This window comes from Hordeum vulgare, chromosome 3H, assembly GCF_904849725.1.
Source record: "Hordeum vulgare subsp. vulgare chromosome 3H, MorexV3_pseudomolecules_assembly, whole genome shotgun sequence".
In the NCBI taxonomy this organism is placed as follows: domain Eukaryota; kingdom Viridiplantae; phylum Streptophyta; class Magnoliopsida; order Poales; family Poaceae; genus Hordeum; species Hordeum vulgare.
The window spans coordinates 50,416,447-50,438,060 of NC_058520.1; the positions used below are offsets into that span (position 1 = coordinate 50,416,447).

The following is a 21,614-nucleotide window of genomic DNA, read 5'->3' on the forward strand; positions in this document are numbered from 1 at the left end:
CGTGTATCTCTATCTTAGGACACGACGGATGGAACTAGCTACGGGAACCAAACCTCGAGTTTTCTCGCGGTGGCCCTGCAGGTAGTCCATTTTGGACCAACACTCATGAGGAGCACTGACCCAGTGGGGGGGGGGGTTGATTAGATTCCTCGGGGTAGTTATTCCCTATGCTTTTTATTATTAAGTTATTAGCAAATTAACACCAAAGTTGGGTCTTGCAGACAAGTCTTAACACTATACGATTTATTGAGGGGGTCCCCATAACAACCCCGAATGTGTTAGGAGCGCTCATTTATGGAATAAAACACCGATAGCCGGAACTAAGGCGGCAACAACTGAACAAATCACCCGGCAAAAGGCTAGGCCTTCCGTTATTTACCAAGGTGCATTAATTAAATTGCAGATAAATATGATGATATCAAATTGCCCATGTTATCACATGGACCAGCTGACACCTCCAACTAGCAACGCTAACAATTAGTGGTTGAGCAAGCCTAACTTAGCCAAACAATATTTGCTAGGAGGGGAGGTGTTTGAGGTTTCATGGCAATGCTTGATGGCCTATATATCATGTGGTAGGCAGCATAGATGTAACAAAGGAAACGTAACACAAAGGAAAACAAAGCTAGAAACGGTGTTAAGGCCACGATCATCTTGCCTCTGATTTCTTCAGAGTGGAACTGATCCTGATCTTCCTGCACGAACTCTCCGACTCTTTGAACTCGTTTCTGGTCCGAGTAGCTACCCAAAAGAAACAAGCAGGAAATAAATACCAACAAGAAGATGATGCCACAAACATAATGATACATGCATGCACTACCTCTAACCATGCACATGAACCATCCTACATAGATAAAACTATTGCCACCTCACCACAAGGGGACCTTCTACAAAAATTCTCAAAACTAGATACCAGTACCACCATTGGAATCCCTGGGATTTTCTACCCAAATCCATATATCATACTGTCCATGTTGCATTCAGGAGAACACCACAAACAAGAAAAGAAATTGCACATAGTTTTCAATTGAACTTATGAGTCAAATCTTGCCTAAAGTGGAAACTTTCCAAATCTGTCTGTCTCACCATTTGACATTTACCTAAAGAGGAAAAACACTCAAAACAACATCACACAAGAGAAAATGCATGGGCTCAATGGTCATTGAACCATGGCCCCTAGTGAGTGTATGCAAGTGGGCCATGCCCACATACACACACACACTCACTCACACTCACATGCACACACACACATGTACACATGTGTTCCCACACACACAGGGCACACACACACAAACACACACACACATGCACATGTGCACCCACACACACATGCATAACAAAGCTACACTAGGATAGTTTCACTAGAAGGGGTCGAAGGCCTCGTGTACTAATGCTACTCCTACACTACAGGAAATAAAAGAAAATAAAAAGGGGAGCAACAGGGACTCGAACCCGTGACGCCAAGGACACCAGAGAAGGCACTAACCACTACGCTACTGCACCGAAACTTGACAGAGAGGGGGTGTGATTCCTTTTGAGCAGCCCCTCTACATCGCACATTACCACGGCGGCGCCCGGAACAGGGGAAGACGGCGACAAGGCTACGAACACGAATCAACAGAGCTGGCTACCGATGGGGGATGCGGAGGCCATGGGGGTCTTGTTCCCATGGTCAACCCAGCGGGAGGGGGAAGCCAACAGCGGCGCAAGGAGCTGCTGCTCCCAGCCATGGCAAAGCACGACGGCGGCAACGATCATGCACATCGAGAGGACAGGCACGCGAGAGAGGGGAGAAGGGGCGATGACGGGTCACCCTGGGCACGACGACGACGAGGAACTGCTCGAGGGAGAGGAGAAGAGGCTCGAGGCAGCTCTGCGGCGAAGCCGCTCCAGCTCTAACGATGGTGACGGTGGAGGCGATGCGAGGGAGGTCTCCGTCCTCCCCTAGCAACAGGAATGGAACGAGGATGCCACCTGCATCCTCGCGGCCATCTTGGATGCCACGGGGGAAGGCTGCCGGTGACGAGGGGACGCAGGGACGGCAGCGATGCTCCCTGCTCCTTTTCTGAACTATCTGAATCTCACTACCTTCCTCTGAATCATACCTTGCAGAGGGAGAAGAAGGAGGGGAAGAGGAGATGACGACGGGTGGAGGAGGAGGTCGTACAAGAGGTGACAAACGCACGAGGAAGAAGGGACGCGGGATTGGGCTGGCTGGGCCTAAAAGATCTACTACGCCTGGCTCTCGCCTCTCACAGAAAAACAATAAACACACTGTGTCTATTTTAAATATCCAAAATAGATTTGAAATAAAAACCAGGGAGGAAAGAAAAGAGTTTTTGTCAAAGTAAAAATACTTTTGGAAATATAAAATGAACCTCCTATTTATAAAAATAGGTGGGACATTTTAGAGCAAAGTAAAATAACTTGTTTAAATAAAATCTGGCCCTGCTTTTAAATTAAAACAAAAGGAAAATAACCTAAAATAAGTGAGTGTTGCCACCCACAATTATATAGAGAATTTTAGGAAAAGACGAACATTTTATAATGGGCCAAAGCAGGAACTAGAAATCTGCCTCAAGAGGAATTAAGAGAGGAGAGAGGGGTTTGAAATCATGGTGCAACAAGGAATGCTTTGAAGGAGCCAATGTTGCACCCACTCTCATGCACAAGATCACACAATCACATATGCAATCACATACACCACCAAGTTGACACACAACACAAGGATCAACACAAAGGAGACAATAATATGATGCCACACATGATGCATGATGCGCATGAAATGATGACATAACTAAGTCTCACATCCATTTCATTATCAATCCATGGTTGCCATAAAAGGAAAGGTTACATAAAAGGGAAGGGTGCAGTCGGGCTGTCACAAGTTGACTTGCCATTACTGCCAAAACTTGCCCTCAACTAAAATTGGGAAAAGGCTAAGTTTTTATCCTGTCAAGTAGTCTAATCACCCCCCTGTAGACATACTTTCGATCCTATAGTTGCCCAATCCCGTTTCGGATCTCCATGACGGCTTTGCTCTCACCTCTCTAAGCCACCACTAGCATCTGCCATTTGAAAATATCACGACAGTTGACGTCCATCGTGGGACATGGTTTTGTTGGAACCGCGGTCCGGACGGGACCCTCTTCATCATCACCACCCTGGCTTAGCCGCCATCTCTCCCATGCGCTCGGGGGATCAACGCCAACACACCCTCGGGACTACCGCACGGGATGGCGCCCCCCCGTCATCGGCTCGTCCACCTCCAACTCGCTCCAACGCACCACGAGGACGACCGTGCAGGTCGGCGCTTCCTCACCATCGGCCTCGTCCCGCCCGGTCTCCCCTCAGCCACACCTCCGCGCGCAGGCAAGTTGGACACCTACGTCCCCGTGCACACACTCATGCCTAGCTAGCTAGCTAGCGGAGGCAATCAATTCACCTCTGTGTGTGCTAGCTTAGCTCGCGTACACGCGTTAGGTCGGCCAGCAGGTCTTTCCAACGACAACGCCGATGTGAGTTCTCCTCAGCACCGTTATGCCTATGCGCTTGCTGAGTACTGTGCGCTCCCCTCTGCGCGCCAGTCTTCGTCTCCGCTACACACCGTATCGCGGTTGTCCGACTAGCAAGAGCAAAAGCCAATGAGACAAGGTGACACGAAACGACCCAAGGGGCTTGGACAAAACCGAGTCAGCATCCCCCCGCATAATACTTGCACGACCAAAGTTAAAAATTTGATAAATCTTTATTGACTAACTTTACCTCTTGCACGATCATATTCGCGGGGAACCCCCCATCGCCTGGCTGGCTGGAGCCTTGCCGGCTGATAGCTACCCCGTGCCGACTGGAGCCTTGCTAGCTGCTGGCTACTCCTGGCCGGCTTCCATCAGCGACCTCTGCTACAACGACAACAAGAAACCTCCGCTCGACTCTTGGAGTCGCCCGGAGGCTCGGAGACTACACCGGGTGGGTGCGCTGGCGCGCCCCCACTAGATGAAAGCTATGTCGGCTGTAGCCCGTAGACGACCGCCATTGGCCACTGCTGCTATAATGACAACAAAAAACCTCCACCCGACTCTTTGAGTCGCCGGAAGGATACACCCATTGGGTGTGCTGGCGCACCCCCACTGGAAGATAACTGCGCCAACCCTCCATACCCAAGAGCGAGCGGACTTCGGTGCGTGCACGGTAGTGACCCGCGCACAAGAGCCGACAGACTCCGCATCCGCGCATGGAAGTGCCCCGCACACAAGACCGACGGCCTCCACGTACGCGCCCCTTAGTGTCCCGCTCACAAGACAGGCGGACTCCGTGTCCGCGCCTGACAGTGCCTCACGCACAAGAGTGACAAACTCTGCGTCCGCACACGACAACGCCCCGTGCACAAGATCCATTGTACTCCACGTTCGCGCATGGCAGTGCCCCGCGCATAGGATCCAGCACACCCCGCCTCCGCGCATGGCAGTGCCCCGCGCAAAGAGCCGACACACCCCACGTTCGCGCTCCGCAACGCCCCTCCCACTAGAGATGGAGGACCCCACATCTGCGCATGGCAGCGCCCCGTGCACCACAACCAACGGACCCCGCGTCCACTCGCGACAGCGCACCGCGCACCAGAGCCGGCGGACCCCGCGTCCGTGCACGACAACGCCCCGCGCACAAGAGTCGACGGACCCCACGTACGTGCACAACAGGGCCCCGCACACAACAATCGACGGACTCCTCGTCCGCGCGTGGCAGTGTTTCGACACCATCATTTGCTACCATAACAACTAAAACCCTCATCCTCACTCTACGAGTCCCGTGAAGGCTCGGAGGCTACTATCGGGGGGATAACCCCCGGGTGGGCTCAAGGACATGGTACAACATTTCAAAACATTGGGGGAGTTACCCCCGGTATGCCAAGCCCCGCGAACCAACAAGACAGTCGAAGAACTAAAGACACAAGATCAGCTACGACCCTGGAGGCAGCTGGCTACGCCTGACCTGTTGCCGACTGTCGATTGCCCCGACCGATTGCTGGTTGCTGGCTACTCCTGGCCGACTGCGGGCTGCTGGCTACACCCGGCCGACTGGAGCCTTGCCGACTGGAGTCGAGCGAAGTCAAACATAATGTCCCGTCGGACACAACACGAAGACGCTGTAGCCTGCATCAAGCATCACATCATTGCGCTCCAAGAGTCCAACACTATTGGCAAATAGTGCTGCACTATGCGGATGTCATCCCGTCACCTCCAATAGTGAAGTTAGGTCACGTGGGCCACCCGTTGTTCCCTGGGCACCCCTTTATAAGGTGACCCAGGGAGCTAGCCCACGGGACACAACGCTCAGAGGGGTGCTCTCTCACTCTCTCGTTCACACACTCTCCAGGAGAAGAGGAGATCTCACAACCTCCTTCTTCCTCCTCCAAACAGATCAACGAGCAACTATGTACAAACAGATACTCTTCATATACATCACACATGCAGGAGTAGAGGTGTTACCGTTGGGGAACGTCGCATGGGAAACAAAAAATTTCCTACGCGCACGAAGACCTATCATGGTGATGTGCATCTACGAGAGGGGATGTGTGATCTACGTACCCTTGTAGACCGTATAGCAGAAGCATTAGTGAACGCGGTTGATGTAGTGGAACGTCCTCACGTCCCTCGATCCGCCCCGCGAACCGTCCCGCGATCAGTCCCACGATCTAGTGCCGAACGGACGGCACCTCCGCGTTCACCACACGTACAACTCGACGATGATCTCGGCCTTCTTTATCCAGCAAGAGAGATGGAGATGTAGAAGAGTTCTCCGGCAGCATGACGGCGCTCCGGAGGATGGTGATGATCTTGTCTCAGCAGGGCTCCGCCCGAGCTCCGCAGAAACGCGATCTAGAGGAAAAACCGTGGAGGTATGTGGTCGGGCTGCCGTGGAAAAGTCGTCTCAAATCAGCCCTAAAACCTCCGTATATATAGGGGAAGAGGGGGAGCCTTGCCTTGGGGCTCAAGGAGCCCCAAGGGGGTCGGCCGAGCCAAGGGGGGAAGGTCTCCCCCCCAAACCGAGTCCAACTTGGTTTGGTGGGTGGAGTCCTTCTTCCCTTTCCCACCTCCTCCTTTTTTTTCTTTTCTCTTTGATTTTCTTCCTATGGAGCATAGGGCCTTCTTGGGCTGTCCCACCAGCCCACTAATGGCTGGTGTGCCACCCCCAAGGCCTATGGGCTTCCCCGGGGTGGGTTGCCCCCCGGTGAACTCCCGGAACCCATTCGTCATTCCCGGTACATTCCCGGTAACTCCGAAAACCTTCCGGTAATCAAATGAGGTCATCCTATATATCAATCTTCGTTTCTGGACCGTTCCGGAAACCCTTGTGACGTCCGTGATCTCATACGGGACTCCGAACAACATTCGGTAACCAACCATATAACTCAAATACGCATAAAACAACGTCGAACCTTAAGTGTGCAGACCCTGCGGGTTCGAGAACTATGTAGACATGACCCGAGAGACTCCTCGGTCAATATCCAATAGCGGGACCTGGATGCCCATATTGGATCCTACATATTCTACGAAGATCTTATCGTTTGAACCTCAGTGCCAAGGATTCATATAATCCCGTATGTCATTCCCTTTGTCCTTCGGTATGTTACTTGCCCGAGATTCGATAGTCAGTATCCGCATACCTATTTCAATCTCATTTACCGCCAAGTCTCTTTACTCGTTCCGTAATACAAGATCCCGCAACTTACACTAAGTCACATTGCTTACAAGGCTTGTGTGTGAAGTTGTATTACCGAGTGGGCCCCGAGATACCTTTCTGTCACACGGAGTGACAAATCCCAGTCTTGATCCATACTAACTCAAAGAACACCTTCGGAGATACCTGTAGAGCATATTTATAGTCACCCAGTTACGTTGCGACGTTTACACACAAACTATTCCTCCGGTGTTAGTGAGTTATATGATCTCATGGTCATAGGAACAAATACTTGACACGCAGAAAAACAGTAGCAACAAAATGACACGATAAACATGCTACGTCTATTAGTTTGGGTCTAGTCCATCACGTGATTCTCCTAATGACGTGATCCAGTTATCAAGAAACAACACCTTGTTCATAATCAGAAGACACTGACTATCTTTGATCAAATGGCTAGACAACTAGAGGCTTGCTAGGGACAGTGTTTTGTCTATGTATCCACACATGTAAATGAGTCTTCATTCAATACAATTATAGCATGGATAATAAACGATTATCTTGATACAGGAATTATAATAATAACTATATTTATTATTGCCTCTAGGGCATAATTCCAACAGTCTCCCACTTGCACTAGAGTCAATAATCTAGCCCTCACATCATCATGCGAATCACATTGTAATAAATCTAACACCCATACAGTTCTGGTGTTGATCATGCTTTGCCCGTGGAAGAGGTTTAGTCAGCGGGTCTGCTACATTCAGATCCGTGTGCACTTTGCATATATTTACGTCCTCCCCTTCGACGTAGTCGCGGATGAGGTTGAAGCATCGTTTGATGTGTCTGGACTTCTTGTGAAACTGTGGTTCCTTTGCTAAGGCAATGGCACCCGTGTTGTCACAGAACAAGGTTATTGGATTCGGTGCGCTTGGCACCACTCCAAGATCCGTCATGAATTGCTTCATCCAGACACCCTCCTTAGCCGCCTCCGAGGCAGGCATGTACTCCGCTTCACATGTAGAATCTTGCTACGACGCTTTGCTTGGAACTGCACCAGCTTACCACACCCCCATTAAGAATAAATATGTATCCGGTTTGCGACTTAGAGTCGTCCGGATCTGTGTCAAAGCTTGCATCGACGTAACCTTTTACGGCGAGCTCTTCGTCACCTCCATACACGAGAAACATCTCCTTAGTCCTTTTCAGGTACTTCAGGATATTCTTGACCGCGGTCCAGTGATCCACTCCTGGATTACTCGGGAACCTACCTGCCATATTTATGGCCAGGCTAACGTCTGGTCTAGTGCACAACATTTATACATGATAGAACCGATGGCTGAAGCATAGGGGACGGTGCACATATGCTCTCTATCCTCATCAGTTGCTGGGCACTGAGTCTTACTCAATCTCATACCTTGTAAAACTGGCAAGAACCCTTTCTTGGACTGTTCCATTTTGAACCTCTTCAAAACTTTATCAAGGTATGTGCTTTGTGAAAGTCCTATCAGGCGTTTTGATCTATCCCTGTAGATCTTAATGCCTAGAATGTAAGCAGCTTCTCCTAGGTCCTTCATAGAGAAACTTTTATTCAAGTAATCCTTTATGCTCTCCAAAAACTCTACGTTGTTTCCAATCAGCAATATGTCATCCACATATAATATTAGAAACGCCACAGAGCTCCCACTCACTTTCTTGTAAATACAAGATTCTCCAACCACTTGTATAAACCCAAATGCTTTGATCACCTCATCAAAGCGTTTGTTCCAACTCCGAGATGCTTGCACCAGTCCATAAATGGATCGCTGGAGCTTGCACACCTTGTTAGCATTCTTAGGATCGACAAAACCTTCGGGTTGCATCATATACAATTCTTCCTTAAGGAAACCGTTAAGGAACGCCATTTTGACATCCATCTGCCAGATTTCATAATCGAAAAATGCAGCTATTGCTAACATGATTCTGACGGACTTAAGCATCGCTACGGGTGAGAATGTCTCATCGTAGTCACCTCCTTGAACTTGTGAAAAACCCTTTGCCACAAGTCGAGCTTTATAAACGGTCACATTGCCGTCAGCGTCCGTCTTCCTCTTAAAGATCCATTTGTTCTGAATAGCCTTGCGGCCCTCAGGCAGTACTTCCAAAGTCCATACTTTGTTCTCATACATGGATCCTATCTCGGACTTCATGGCTTCTAGCCATTTGTTGGAATCTGGGCCCACCATTGCTTCTTCATAATTTGCAGGTTCATTGTTGTCCAACAACATGATTGATAAGACGGGATTACCGTACCACTCTGGAGAAGCACGTGGTCTCGTCGACCTGCGTGGTTCGACAGAAACTTGAACCGGAGTTTCATGATCATCATCATTAACTTCCTCCTCAAACGACATCGCAACGACAGAGGTTTCCCCTTGCCCTGCGCCACCATCTAGAGGGATGAGAGGTTCGACAACCTCGTCAAGTTCTATCTTCCTCCCACTCAATTCTCTCGAGAGAAACTCCTTCTCGAGAAAAGCTCCGTTTTTAGCAACAAACACTTTGCCGTCGGATTTGAGATAGAAGGTGTACCCAACTGTCTCTTTAGGGTAACCTATGAAGATGCACTTTTCCGCTTTGGGTTCCAGCTTTTCACGCTGAAGCTTTTTGACATAAGCATCACATCCCCAAACTTTAAGAAACGACAACTTTGGCCTTTTGCCATACCACAGTTCGTATGGTGTCGTCTCAACGGATTTCGATGGTGCCCTATTTAAAGTGAATGGAGCTGTTTCTAATGCATAACCCCAAAACGATAACGGCAAATCGGTAAGAGACATCATAGATCGCACCATCTCTAATAAAGTACGATTACGACGTTCGGACACACCATTACGCTGTGGTGTTCCAGGCGATGTCAACTGTGAAACAATTCGACATTGTCTTAAGTGAGCACCAAACTCGAAACTCAGATATTCACCCCCACGATCAGACCGTAGGAACTTGATCTTCTTGTTACGATGATTTTCAACTTCACTCTAAAATTTCTTGAACTTTTCAAATGTTTCAGACTTGTGCTTCATTAAGTAGACATAACCATATCTACTCAAATCGTCAGTGAAGGTGAGAAAATAACGATATCCGCCGCGTGCCTCGACGGTCATCGGACCACACACATCGGTATGTATGATTTCAACAAGTCACTTGCACGCTCCATTGTTCCGGAGAACGGAGTTTTAGTCATCTTGCCCATGAGGCATGGTTCGCACGTGTCAAGTGAATCAAAGTCAAGTGACTCCAAAAGTCCATCGGAATGGAGTTTCTTCATGCGCTTTACACCAATATGACCTAAGCGGCAGTGCCACAAAAATATGGTGCTATCATTGTTAACTCTAACTCTTTTGGTCTCAATGTTATGTATATGCGTATCGTTATCAAGATTCAATATGAACAATCCTCTCACATTCGGTGCATGACCATAAAAGATGTTACTCATAGAAATAGAACAACCATTATTCTCTGACTTAAAAGAGTAACCGTCTCGCAATAAACAAGATCCAGATATAATGTTCATGCTCAAAGCAGGCACCAAATAACAATGATTTAAGTTCATAACTAATCCTGACGGTAACTGAAGTGACACTGTGCCGACGGCGATTGCATCAACCCTGGAACCATTTCCTACGCGCATCGTCACTTCATCTTTCGCCAGCCTTCGCCTATTCCGCAGTTCCTGTTTCGAGTTGCAAATATGAGCAACAGAACCGGTATCGAATACCCAGGCACTACTACGAGAGCCGGTTAAGTACACATCAATAACATGTATATCAAATATACCTGATTTTTCTTTGCCCGCCTTCTTATCTGCCAGATACTTGGGGCAATTGCGCTTCCAGTGACCCATACCCTTGTAATAGTAACACTCTGTTTCAGGCTTAGGTCCAGCTTTGGGTTTCTTCGTCGGATTGGCAACAGGATTGCCGCTCTTCTTTGAATTACCCTTCTTGCCTTTGCCGTTTCTCTTGAAACTAGTGGTCTTATTCACCATCAACACTTGATGCTCTTTACGGAGTTCAGACTCTGCGACTTTAAGCATCGCAAACAACTCGTCGGGAGACTTGTTCATCCCTTGCATGTTGTAGTTCAACACAAAGCCTTTATAGCTTGGCGGCAGTGATTGAAGGATTCTGTTAGTGATAGCCTCTTGCGGGAGTTCAATCCCCAGCTCAACTAGACGGTTTGAGTACCCAGACATTTTGAGCACATGTTCACTGACAGACGAGTTCTCCTCCATCTTACAAGCATAGAATTTATCGGAGGTCTCATACCTCTCGATCCGGGCGTTCTTCTGAAAGATAAACTTCAACTCCTAGAACATCTCAAATGCTCCATGACGCTCAAAGCGACGTTGAAGTCCCGGTTCTAAGCCATACAAGACTGCACATTGAACTACTGAGTAGTCCTCCTTACGTGCTAACCAAGCGTTCTTAACATCCTGATCAGCCATAGCGGGTGGTTTATCTCCTAGCGCAGCATTAAGGACATAATCCTTCTTCCCATCATGTTAGATTAGCTTAAGATTACGAGCCCAGTCTACAAAGTTGCTTCCATCATCTTTCAACTTAGCTTTCTCTAGGAATGTATTAAAATTCAGGGTGACTGTCGCGTGAGCCATGATCTACAACACAAATATATTCAAAGTGGACTTAGACTATGTTCAAGATAATTAGAGTTTAACTTAATCAAATTATTCGCTAAACTCCCACTCAAAAAGTACATCTCTCTAGTCATTTGAGTGGTTCATGATCCACTTACACTAGCTCAAGTCCGATCATCACGTGAGTTGAGCATAGTTTCAGCGGTAAGCATCCCTATGCTAATCATATCATCTATATGATTCATGATCGACCTTTCGGTCTCATGTGTTCCGAGGCCATGTCTGCACATGCTAGGCTCGTCAAGCTTAACCCGAGTGTTCCGCGTGCGCAACTGTTTTGCACCCGTTGTATGTGAACGTTGAGTCCATCACACCCGATCATCACGTGGTGTCTCGAAACGACGAACTGTAGCAACGGTGCACAGTCGGGGAGAACACAATTTCGTCTTGAAATTTTAGTGAGAGATCACCTCATAATGCTACTGTCGTTCTAAGCAAAATAAGGTGCATAAAAGGATTAACATCACATGCAATTCATAAGTGACATGATATGGCCATCATCACGTGCTCCTTGATCTCCATCACCAAAGCACCGGCACGATCTTCTTGTCACCGGCGCCGCACCATGATCTCCATCAACGTGTCGCCATCGGGGTTGTCGTGCTACTCATGCTATTACTACTAAAGCTACATCCTAGCAAAATAGTAAACGCATCTGCAAGCACAAACGTTAGTATAAAGACAACCCTATGGCTCCTGCCGGTTGCCGTACCATCGACGTGCAAGTCGATATTATCTATTACAACATGATCATCTCATACATCCAATATATCACATCACATCGTTGGCCATATCACATCACAAGCATACCCTGCAAAAACAAGTTAGACGTCCTCTAATTTTGTTGTTGCATGTTTTACGTGGTGACCATGGGTATCTAGTAGGATCGCATCTTACTTACGCAAACACCACAATGGAGATATATGAGTTGCTATTTAACCTCATCCAAGGACCTCCTCGGTCAAATCCGATTCAACTAAAGTTGGAGAAACTGACACTTGCCAGTCATCTTTGAGCAACGGGGTTACTCGTAGCGATGAAACAAGTCTCTCGTAAGCGTACGAGTAATGTCGGTCCAAGCCGCTTCAATCCAACAATACCGCGGAATCAAGAAAAGACTAAGGAGGGCAGCAAAACGCACATCACCGCCCACAAAAACTTTTGTGTTCTACTCGAGAAGACATCTACGCATGAACCTAGCTCATGATGCCACTGTTGGGGAACGTCGCATGGGAAACAAAATTTTTCCTACGCGCACGAAGACTTATCATGGTGATGTCCATCTACGAGAGGGGATGTGTGATCTACGTACCCTTGTAGACCGTACAGCAGAAGCGTTAGTGAACGCGATTGATGTAGTGGAACATCCTCACGTCCCTCGATCCGCCCCGCGAACCGTCCCGCGATCAGTCCCACGATCTAGTGCTGAACGGACGGCACCTCCGCGTTGAGCACACGTACAGCTCGACGATGATCTCGGCCTTCTTGATACAGCAAGAGAGACGGAGAGGTAGAAGAGTTCTCTGGCAGCGTGACGACGCTCCGGAGGTTGGTGATGATCTTGTCTCAGCAGGGCTCCGCCCGAGCTCCGCAGAAACGCGATCTAGAGGAAAAACCGTGGAGGTATGTGGTCGGGCTAACGTGGAAAAGTCGTCTCAAATCAGCCCTAAAACCTCCGTATATATAGGGGGAAGAGGGGGAGCCTTGCCTTGGGGCTTAAGGAGCCCCAAGGGGGTCGGCCGAGCCAAGGGGGGGAAGGTCTCCCCCCCCAAACCGAGTCCAACTTGGTTTGGTGGGTGGAGTCCTTCTTCCCTTTCCCACCTCCTCCTTTTTTTTCTATTCTCTTTGATTTTCTTCCTATGGCGCATAGGGCCTGCTTGGGCTGTCCCACCAGCCCACTAAGTGCTGGTGTGCCACCCCCAAGGCCTATGGGCTTCCCCGGGGTGGGTTGCCCCCCCGGTGAACTCCCGGAACCCATTCGTCATTCCCGGTACATTCCCGGTAACTCCGAAAACCTTCCGGTAATCAAATGAGGTCATCCTATATATCAATCTTCGTTTCCGGATCATTCCGGAAACCCTCGTGACGTCCGTGATCTCATCCGGGACTCCGAACAACATTCGGTAACCAACCATATAACTCAAATACGCATAAAACAACGTCGAACCTTAAGTGTGCAGACCCTGCGAGTTCGAGAACTATGTAGACATGCCCCGAGAGACTCCTCGGTCAATATCCAATAGCGGCACCTGGATGACCATATTGGATCCTACATATTCTACGAAGATCTTATCGTTTGAACCTCAGTGCCAAGGATTCATATAATCCCGTATGTCATTCCCTTTGTCCTTCGGTATGTTACTTGCCCGAGATTCGATCGTCAGTATTCGCATGCCTATTTCAATGTCGTTTACCAGCAAGTCTCTTTACTCGTTCCGTAATACAAGATCTCGCAACTTACACTAAGTCACATTGCTTGCAAGGCTTGTGTGTGATGTTGTATTACCGAGTGGGCCCCGAGATACCTCTCCGTCACACGGAGTGACAAATCCCAGTCTTGATCCATACTAACTCAACGAACACCTTCGGAGATACCTGTAGAGCATCTTTATAGTCACCCAGTTACGTTGCGACGTTTGATACACACAAAGTATTCCTCCGGTGTTAGTGAGTTATATGATCTCATGGTCATAGGAACAAATACTTGACACGCTGAAAAACAGTAGCAACAAAATGACACGATCAACATGCTACGTCTATTAGTTTGGGTCTAGTCCATCACGTGATTCTCCTAATGACGTGATCCAGTTATCAAGCAACAACACCTTGTTCATAATCAGAAGACACTGACTATCTTTGATCAACTGGCTAGCCAACTAGAGGCTTGCTAGGGACAGTGTTTTGTCTATGTATCCACACATGTAAATGAGTCTTCATTCAATACAATTATAGCATGGATAATAAACGATTATCTTGATACAGGAATTATAATAATAACTATATTTATTATTGCCTCTAGGGCATAATTCCAACAGTTACCTCCATGCGAGGGCCCCAAATATGGGTAAACCATCGCGTGCTATTGCCCAATTCTGTTCCGGATCTCCATGGCAGCCTTGCTCTCACCTCTCTAAGCCACCCCTCACATCTATCGCGCGAAAATACCACGACACCTTGTCAGATACACCATTCTTTGCCTTCCATTGCAATCAGTCCAGTGTGGTACCCAACGTTTTCTTTTCATCTTCACAATTTGGGTACAACAATTTTTTGGGACCCTCTAACATGCACTCCAACTTCAACCTCTCCTTTTCACTTCTGCATTTTCTCTATGCATCAACAATGGCCCGACCAAGATCATCAGCAGGCTCATCTGATGCCTCTTCTTCAACTTCCCTCATTGTAGCACCATCGTATTCAGGGAACCTAGGATAGTTGTCATCATCTTCTTCTTCTTTATTGTCTTCCATTATAACCCCTCTTTCTGTGTGCTTAGTGCAACAGTTATAGCCGGACATGAAACTGGACTGAAGCAGGTGGTCGTGAAGGACTTTTGTGGTAGAGTAATCCTTATCATTCTTACAGACACCACATGGACAACACATATAATCATTCCGCTTGTTTGCCTCAGCCACAAGCATAAAATTATGCAGGTCATTAATGAACTCGGGAGAGCGTCGATCATCGTACATCCATTGTCGGATCATCTTTATTACACAACATCGAAGTGATCAAATTGATACAAGTTCATCACATTAAAACCAAAGTAGAGTAGTGACCAAATGTTATTACTACAAAAATATATACATAAAGTTCATACAAATATACTTCTCATAAAACAACACACAACTATTTAAAGCTTTTGATTGCAACAAAAAATGGGATCAAAATAGAAACTAAGGTAATAATTGATCTAACAACATAATGATACCAAGTCTCTTTATTAATGTCATATTTTCTAATCTTTCTAATCTTCAAGCGTATTGCATCCATCTTGATTTTGTGATCACCGACGAGATGGGAAACATAGAACTCCAATCTCATCTTCTCTTCATCAATTCATTTCAATTTTTCTTTCAAATAATCATTTTCTTTTTCAACTAAATTTAACTTCTCGACAAGAGGGTCGGTTGTAATTCTCGGTTGACATACCTCCTAGATAAAAATACCTATGTCAAGTTGATTTGCATAATTGTCATAAACATGAAATAAAAGAATTAGTTATAAAAGATAATATACCACATCCAAATCATAATCCGGACAGGGCCGACCGGGACGAATAGCAAAACCATAAATATATATAACAAACAATCATACTAGTAAGAAAATTATACAAGTAAGAAAATTTACAAAAAGGATAAGAACAAGAGGCTCACCAAGGTGGTGCGGGCGACGGGACGACGCGGGCGATAGACGACAATGAGGACGGGGACGGGAAGGCATTAAGTATACCACACCTACACATATGCAAACTAAGAAGTTAATTTAAGCTCACATTGCATATAAATCAAATAAAACTCTCACATAATTACTCCCAAACTAAAACACACAAATCACTATATTTATAGAGCATGAAATGAACTAAACTAACAATGAGAGATGAAAGGATGAAGTTGCTAACCTTTTAGAACACTTGGATAGATGAGGTTCCGTCAATCTTGACAAATATTGGGAAAAATGGAGGATCAACTCGAGCTTGGGGAAGGAAACATAGAGGAGAGAAAGCTTGGAGCCAGGCTGGAAGAATCAGAGGTTTATATAGGGAAGACTTTAGTCCCGGTTGGATATACCAACTGGTACTAAAGGTCTATCTTTAGTCCCGGTTGGTGATACCAACCGAGACTAAAGGGGCTCGCAGGGCCTCGAGCCGGCCACAACCCCTTTAGTCCCGGTTGGTATCACCAACCAAGACTGAAGGTCCCATTCGAACTGGGACTAAAGATGGCCGTGCCTCCCATCCGCTCCTAGCCATTGGAACCGGGACTAATGCTCACATTTGTCCCGGTCCCAAACCCGATCGGGACTAAAGCTTCAAACGAAAGGTCCGTTTTCTACTAGTGATAGTATGCCTTGTTGTAGTCGTGGCCATTGATCTCAATATCGATCGTCGGGCCGTTGCCTTCAACAAGCCTCGCAAACACCGGAAAGCATTGAAGCACGTTGACGTCGTTGTGTGATCTGGTCATGCCGAAGAAAGAGTGCCAAATCCAGAGATCTTGTGAAGCCTCGTCCTCAAGTATGACAGAGCAAGCTTTTACATGGCCCCTATAATGCCCCTGTAAAGTAGAAATGCAGTTCCTCCATCGCCAGTGCATACAATATATGCTACCAAGTATCCCCGGAAAACCCCTGCTTGCATTAAGCACCAATAACCGGGCAATTTCTGCAACAATTGGTTCTCTCAAGTACTCCGGACGAAACATTGCTACCACATCCTTGCAAAACATGTACATGGACTCTAGGCAAGTCGACTCGCTCATTCGGACAATATCATTAAGGAGATCACTGGGTACTCCGTATGCAAGCATCCGAATAGCCGGAGTGCATTTCAGATAAGAGTAGAAGACAATCTTTTTTAGGGAACCCTCCTTGCACTCAAAATACTTATTGTACGCCATCACACCCTCCCGGATACGGTTGAACACATGTCTAGCCATTCGGAAATGGTGTCAGAATAAGTAGGGGTCAGAAGAGCGGTTCAGGGGATTGTAAGTAGTTTTGCTAGAGTAGGTAATATCCGCTCTCTGAGTTGCGATATAATGCCGGAGTATGCCCCGGGACCGAGCCCCTGAACATCGGGTGCTGCCTACTCATTTCGTCATGGACAACCAAAGCAGCAACCGCAAACTCCTCATCATCGTATGAAGAATCACCTGAATCATAAATGAAATTGTAGAAAAAGTTCTTGTTGCCGGAGTCCATTTGTACATTGGGGGCAAATCATCGGACACCTTGCGGGCGTCCTCGAAGAAATTGGCCGGTGAAGAGCCTCGCTCCTGTGCAAGACCAGGTAGTAGGCCTGGCGACGAAGGTGGACACCGTCCGGCAAGCGAGGTGGGCACGGGGAGGCGAAGGTGTGGTCGCGTCGACATTGGGGTGCTGCGACGACGGCTAAAATGGTCCACCAAAAATCGGAATAGGGGCCGTCGTGGGGCTGTTGTGCTGCTCGGAGAGGTGTGAGCGTGGACGGCCGGCCTTGGCACCGAAACTGGGCGGCGACGACGATGAGTAGGGCTGGCCAAGCTAATGCGCCATCGACAGGCGGGCCAAGGGAAGGACAAGGGTGGGCGTTACGCCCGTCCGCCACGTGTCCCCTTCGACGCAAATGCGGTCAAATTTAAACCTACAATGGGTTGCGTGTTGACAAAAAAAAATGCTTTTTCATTTAGATCATTGCATTGGGCTGATTTTTCCATCCGTTTCGAGTTTCGACCCAAACAAAGACGTACACACAGTTTAGGTCGCCGTCACGTTGCTCTTAATTCTGCTTGGTCTTTATTTATTTTTAAAAAAAATCTACTAGGTCGGGGGTGCTGGTGTTTTTTCTTCTTCTTTCACGTCAACTGTGCTTGACAGTTGACACCGATGGGCACGCGGCAGAACGTACGCGTTAATTAAAGAACTCAAAAGGAAAACCAATCCGTTGTGTTCCCATATTGGATTTCTACAAATAAATAGATTACCTTAGGGCACGGATCGTTACCTAGGTCGACGCATAAAGACACCGCGATCTCGAGCTCACGAAGAATCACGATGAAGACCAGCACCACCCCGCTCGCGTGCCCCGGCCTGACGGCGTTCGCCCTACGCCTCATCAACGAGCTCTCCTCGACGACCGCGACCGGCAACCTCGTCTTCTCGCCGCTGTCCATCTACACCGCGCTCGCCCTCACGTCGGCAGGCGCCCGGGGCGCGACTCTCCAGGAGCTGCTCGCCCTTCTCGGCGCCAAGTCCCGCAAGGACCTCGCCAAGATCGTCCGCGGCCTGTCGGAGCAGGCTCTCGCCGACCGGACGCCGGGTGGCGGGCCGCGCGTCTCCTTCGCGTGCGGCGTGTGGCACGACGAGACCCGGAAGCTCAAGCCCGCCTTCCGCGACGCCGTCGCCCAGTCCTACAAGGCGGAAACCGGCGCCGTCGACTTCCGCGAAAAGGTCGGCGCCCTCTTCTTCTTTGCTCATGTCATTTTTTTTTACTCGCAGTAGCAATTATTTCTGACAAATCACGCCTGGTACGATTGGCGCTGCAGCCAGGAGAAGCCGTGAAGCAGATCAACGCCTGGGCGGCCGCGGCGACGAACAACCTCATCGACTCGGTGCTTACCGAGAAGCAGGTTTCCCCCGAGACAGACGTCGTCGTCGCCAACGCCATCTACTTCAAGGCCATGTGGGCCCGTCGCTTCCGCGAGAGCAACACCAAGGACGACAAATTCTACCGCCTCGACGGCACCACCTTGGACGTCCCCTTCATGCGGACCGGCAAGAAGCAGGACATCGCCTGCCACGATGGGTTCAAGGTGCTCAAGCTCGAGTACAGGCAAGGGCACGTGTGGTCTTCGCCCCCGTCGTCCTTCTCCATGTTCATCTTCCTCCCGGACGAGCGCGACGGGCTCCGAGGCCTTGTCGAGAGGATCGCATCCAGCCCGGACTTCATCCACACGCACCTATCGACGAGCCTCGTCTCGGTCGGCGACTTCAAGCTGCCCAGATTCAAGCTCACCTTTTCGGCCGATGTGTCTGACATTCTCCGGCGGTTGGGACACCATGTGGCGGAAGCCGACATGTCCAACATGATGGAGGAGGACGGCACCGGCAGGCCGTTGGCTCTGAGCGGTATCGTCCACAGGGCTGTCATCGAGGTGAACGAGGACGGTACCGAGGCGGCGGCCGTCACCGCCGGTATAATGTGCGGCTGCGCCGCACCACCAAAGACACCGCCAGTCGTCGTGGATTTCGTCGCTGACCATCCGTTTGCCTTCTTTGTAATTGAGGAGGAGTCGGGCGCCATCGTCTTTGCTGGGAACGTCGTTGAACCCTCTCCATCGATTCCCGGAGAGAATCTTCGTCGCCGTGACTCCATCCGTGGTCCTATCTTCGGCTGGAGGACGGCCGAGCATCCATGGACTTCGGGTGCAATCGAACAACCGCCCGGGATTATGAACGTCCGGCCATTTGTGCCGCATGAGGCTGCTTTATGCAATCCTATTCTTCTGTTCGGTTGTGTCTGCCTAGTTGTGGCCTTTTTCTTGCAACTTGTACGCCTTTTGGTGAAGTAAATCTGCATAACACTAGCTTTTTAATACTAGTAGAAATCTGCCTGTATCAACTAGGGCAGGAGGAGAATTAGCGCATGCATTAATCGTTTGTGGCGGTTGTGGGTGTACTTTCTGTCTCGCTGAGGTAGTACTGCTCCTTACCTTTGAATAACTTTGCCAATGTTTTACTTCAATGGAGGTGCATGAAGGAACAAATAGGACATCTCTTAGCAAAACCCTTAAATCCTTCGGTTAGGTTTAAGGAGACGCCACCTATAGCTTCAACTTCTGCGTGGACACCATTCGCGACTTCAATAATTCTTTCTTTTCTTAGCATAATCCTCGTCGAACTAAATACATGTAAAGAATTTCCAACATGAACAGTTGCACCTGAAACTGTAAATACAGAGATTCATTAACAAAGGAGACGATGTCGTTACCTCTCTTTGCATGAAGGCCTTTGGCAACTCAGGGCAATCCTTTTTGTAGTGCCATGTTTTCTTGCAGTGGAGACAAGTGTCCTTGTCCACTGGATGAGGCCTTTGCTGATGCTGAAAATGCGTTGGGCCTTTACCATGTGGCTTTTAGGAAGAACCTTTGTTGTTGGGTTGGAAATTCTTTTTTTCCTTCACATAGTTCAGGGAGCCTCCATGTAAGGCTTTAATTCTCTCCTCTTCTTGGGCACACATTGCTATTACCTTTTCTATGTCCCGTGTATCAGGCTGCATGTTGTAGTTCACAACAAATGTCTCAAATTCCTTTGGCAGTGAAGCCATGACCAGGTGGACGAGGAGAGCTGGTTTGATCTCGAGATCCGCGTCCATGGGCTTTAGCTTTGCTGCCATGTTGCTCCTCCGAAGAATGTGCTCTGTTATGCCATGGCTACCTCCAGTGTAGTTCTCTGTGACCAGTTGTTTTATCAACTGGGTGGCATATGTCTTTGAAGAGCCAGTGAAGTCACTCTTTATCTTGCCAAGCAACTCCCTTGCGAGGTGCACTCTTCAACTGAGCCCACAATGGCGTTCTCAATTTTATTCTTTATAAATGCCAAACACTTCTTGTTGGCATTTGTCCACTTTTGGTTGCTGAGGGAGTAGGACATCTCCACTGGAGCATAATCCCTCTGCTTTTGTGCCCATGCAGCATCATTGTCTTTTGTATCTCTGAATGGCTCTCGAGGTTTAACGGGCTGTGGTTCCTCCAGAACCGAGTCCACCTCAGCACAGATAAAAGCCATGTCAACTTTCTTCCTCCATTTAGTGTAATTATCGCCTCTGAGTGTAGGAACGTCCTTTAGGCAACTCATCACGTGAAAGCCTCCTGAAATCACAATGTAAGTGATATGAGTATAACAATCATATGCAATAATCTAACGTTGGTCAAATTAAACATACAATTGTCTATGCAAATAAATCTATATTACCGCCGGGTAAATGATAGAAATAAATGCATCTTTAGTGCCAATAATGCAACATGATTATGTTATTAACAACATTGGTCAGAAAAATAACATAACCATATTTCAATAATCACTTTAATATGCTCTTAAAATTTATTCTCTCTAAACTTTTAGTTACTTCATAAAAGAGCACAATTAAAATTACTTTGTAGCGGAAAACGTGAATATAAAATCCATGCACTTTTTCTACTTTACAGAAAAAATATTCTGTTAAAATTAAAAATTCATGAACTTTATTATCCCTTTATAAAGTCCATGAACTTTGCTTTTTCTAAAAAAACTTTATTTTATTTTCAAAAACTTTTAATTTTTCTTTGTAAAAAAATTATATTTCTTTTACATAGACTTTTCATTATTCTTTTCTATTTTCTAAACATAATTTTCGTTGGAAAATATGCATAGAAAAAATACATTTTGAATCTGCCCATAAACTGAACAGAAAAAGGAGTCTCCTTTTAAAGGAAAAACCGGCCAAAGCCTCTTTGGACCCAAGGCCTCTCCAGCGCCGCCTCAGTCTGGGCCGGCCCACCTC

The 21,614-nt window shown here is 47.7% G+C and overlaps 1 protein-coding gene across 1 annotated transcript; it reads left to right on the forward strand.

Annotated features, from left to right (window-relative positions):
• Positions 1-18,089: 18,089 nt before the first annotated feature.
• LOC123441467 (putative serpin-Z6A) lies at positions 18,090-19,644 on the forward strand. The gene is made up of 2 exons (XM_045117892.1): positions 18,090-18,523; positions 18,619-19,644. Exons 1-2 carry the CDS (start codon positions 18,128-18,130, stop codon positions 19,642-19,644), a joined length of 1,422 nt encoding a protein of 473 aa, XP_044973827.1. The 5' UTR covers positions 18,090-18,127.
• Positions 19,645-21,614: the final 1,970 nt, after the last annotated feature.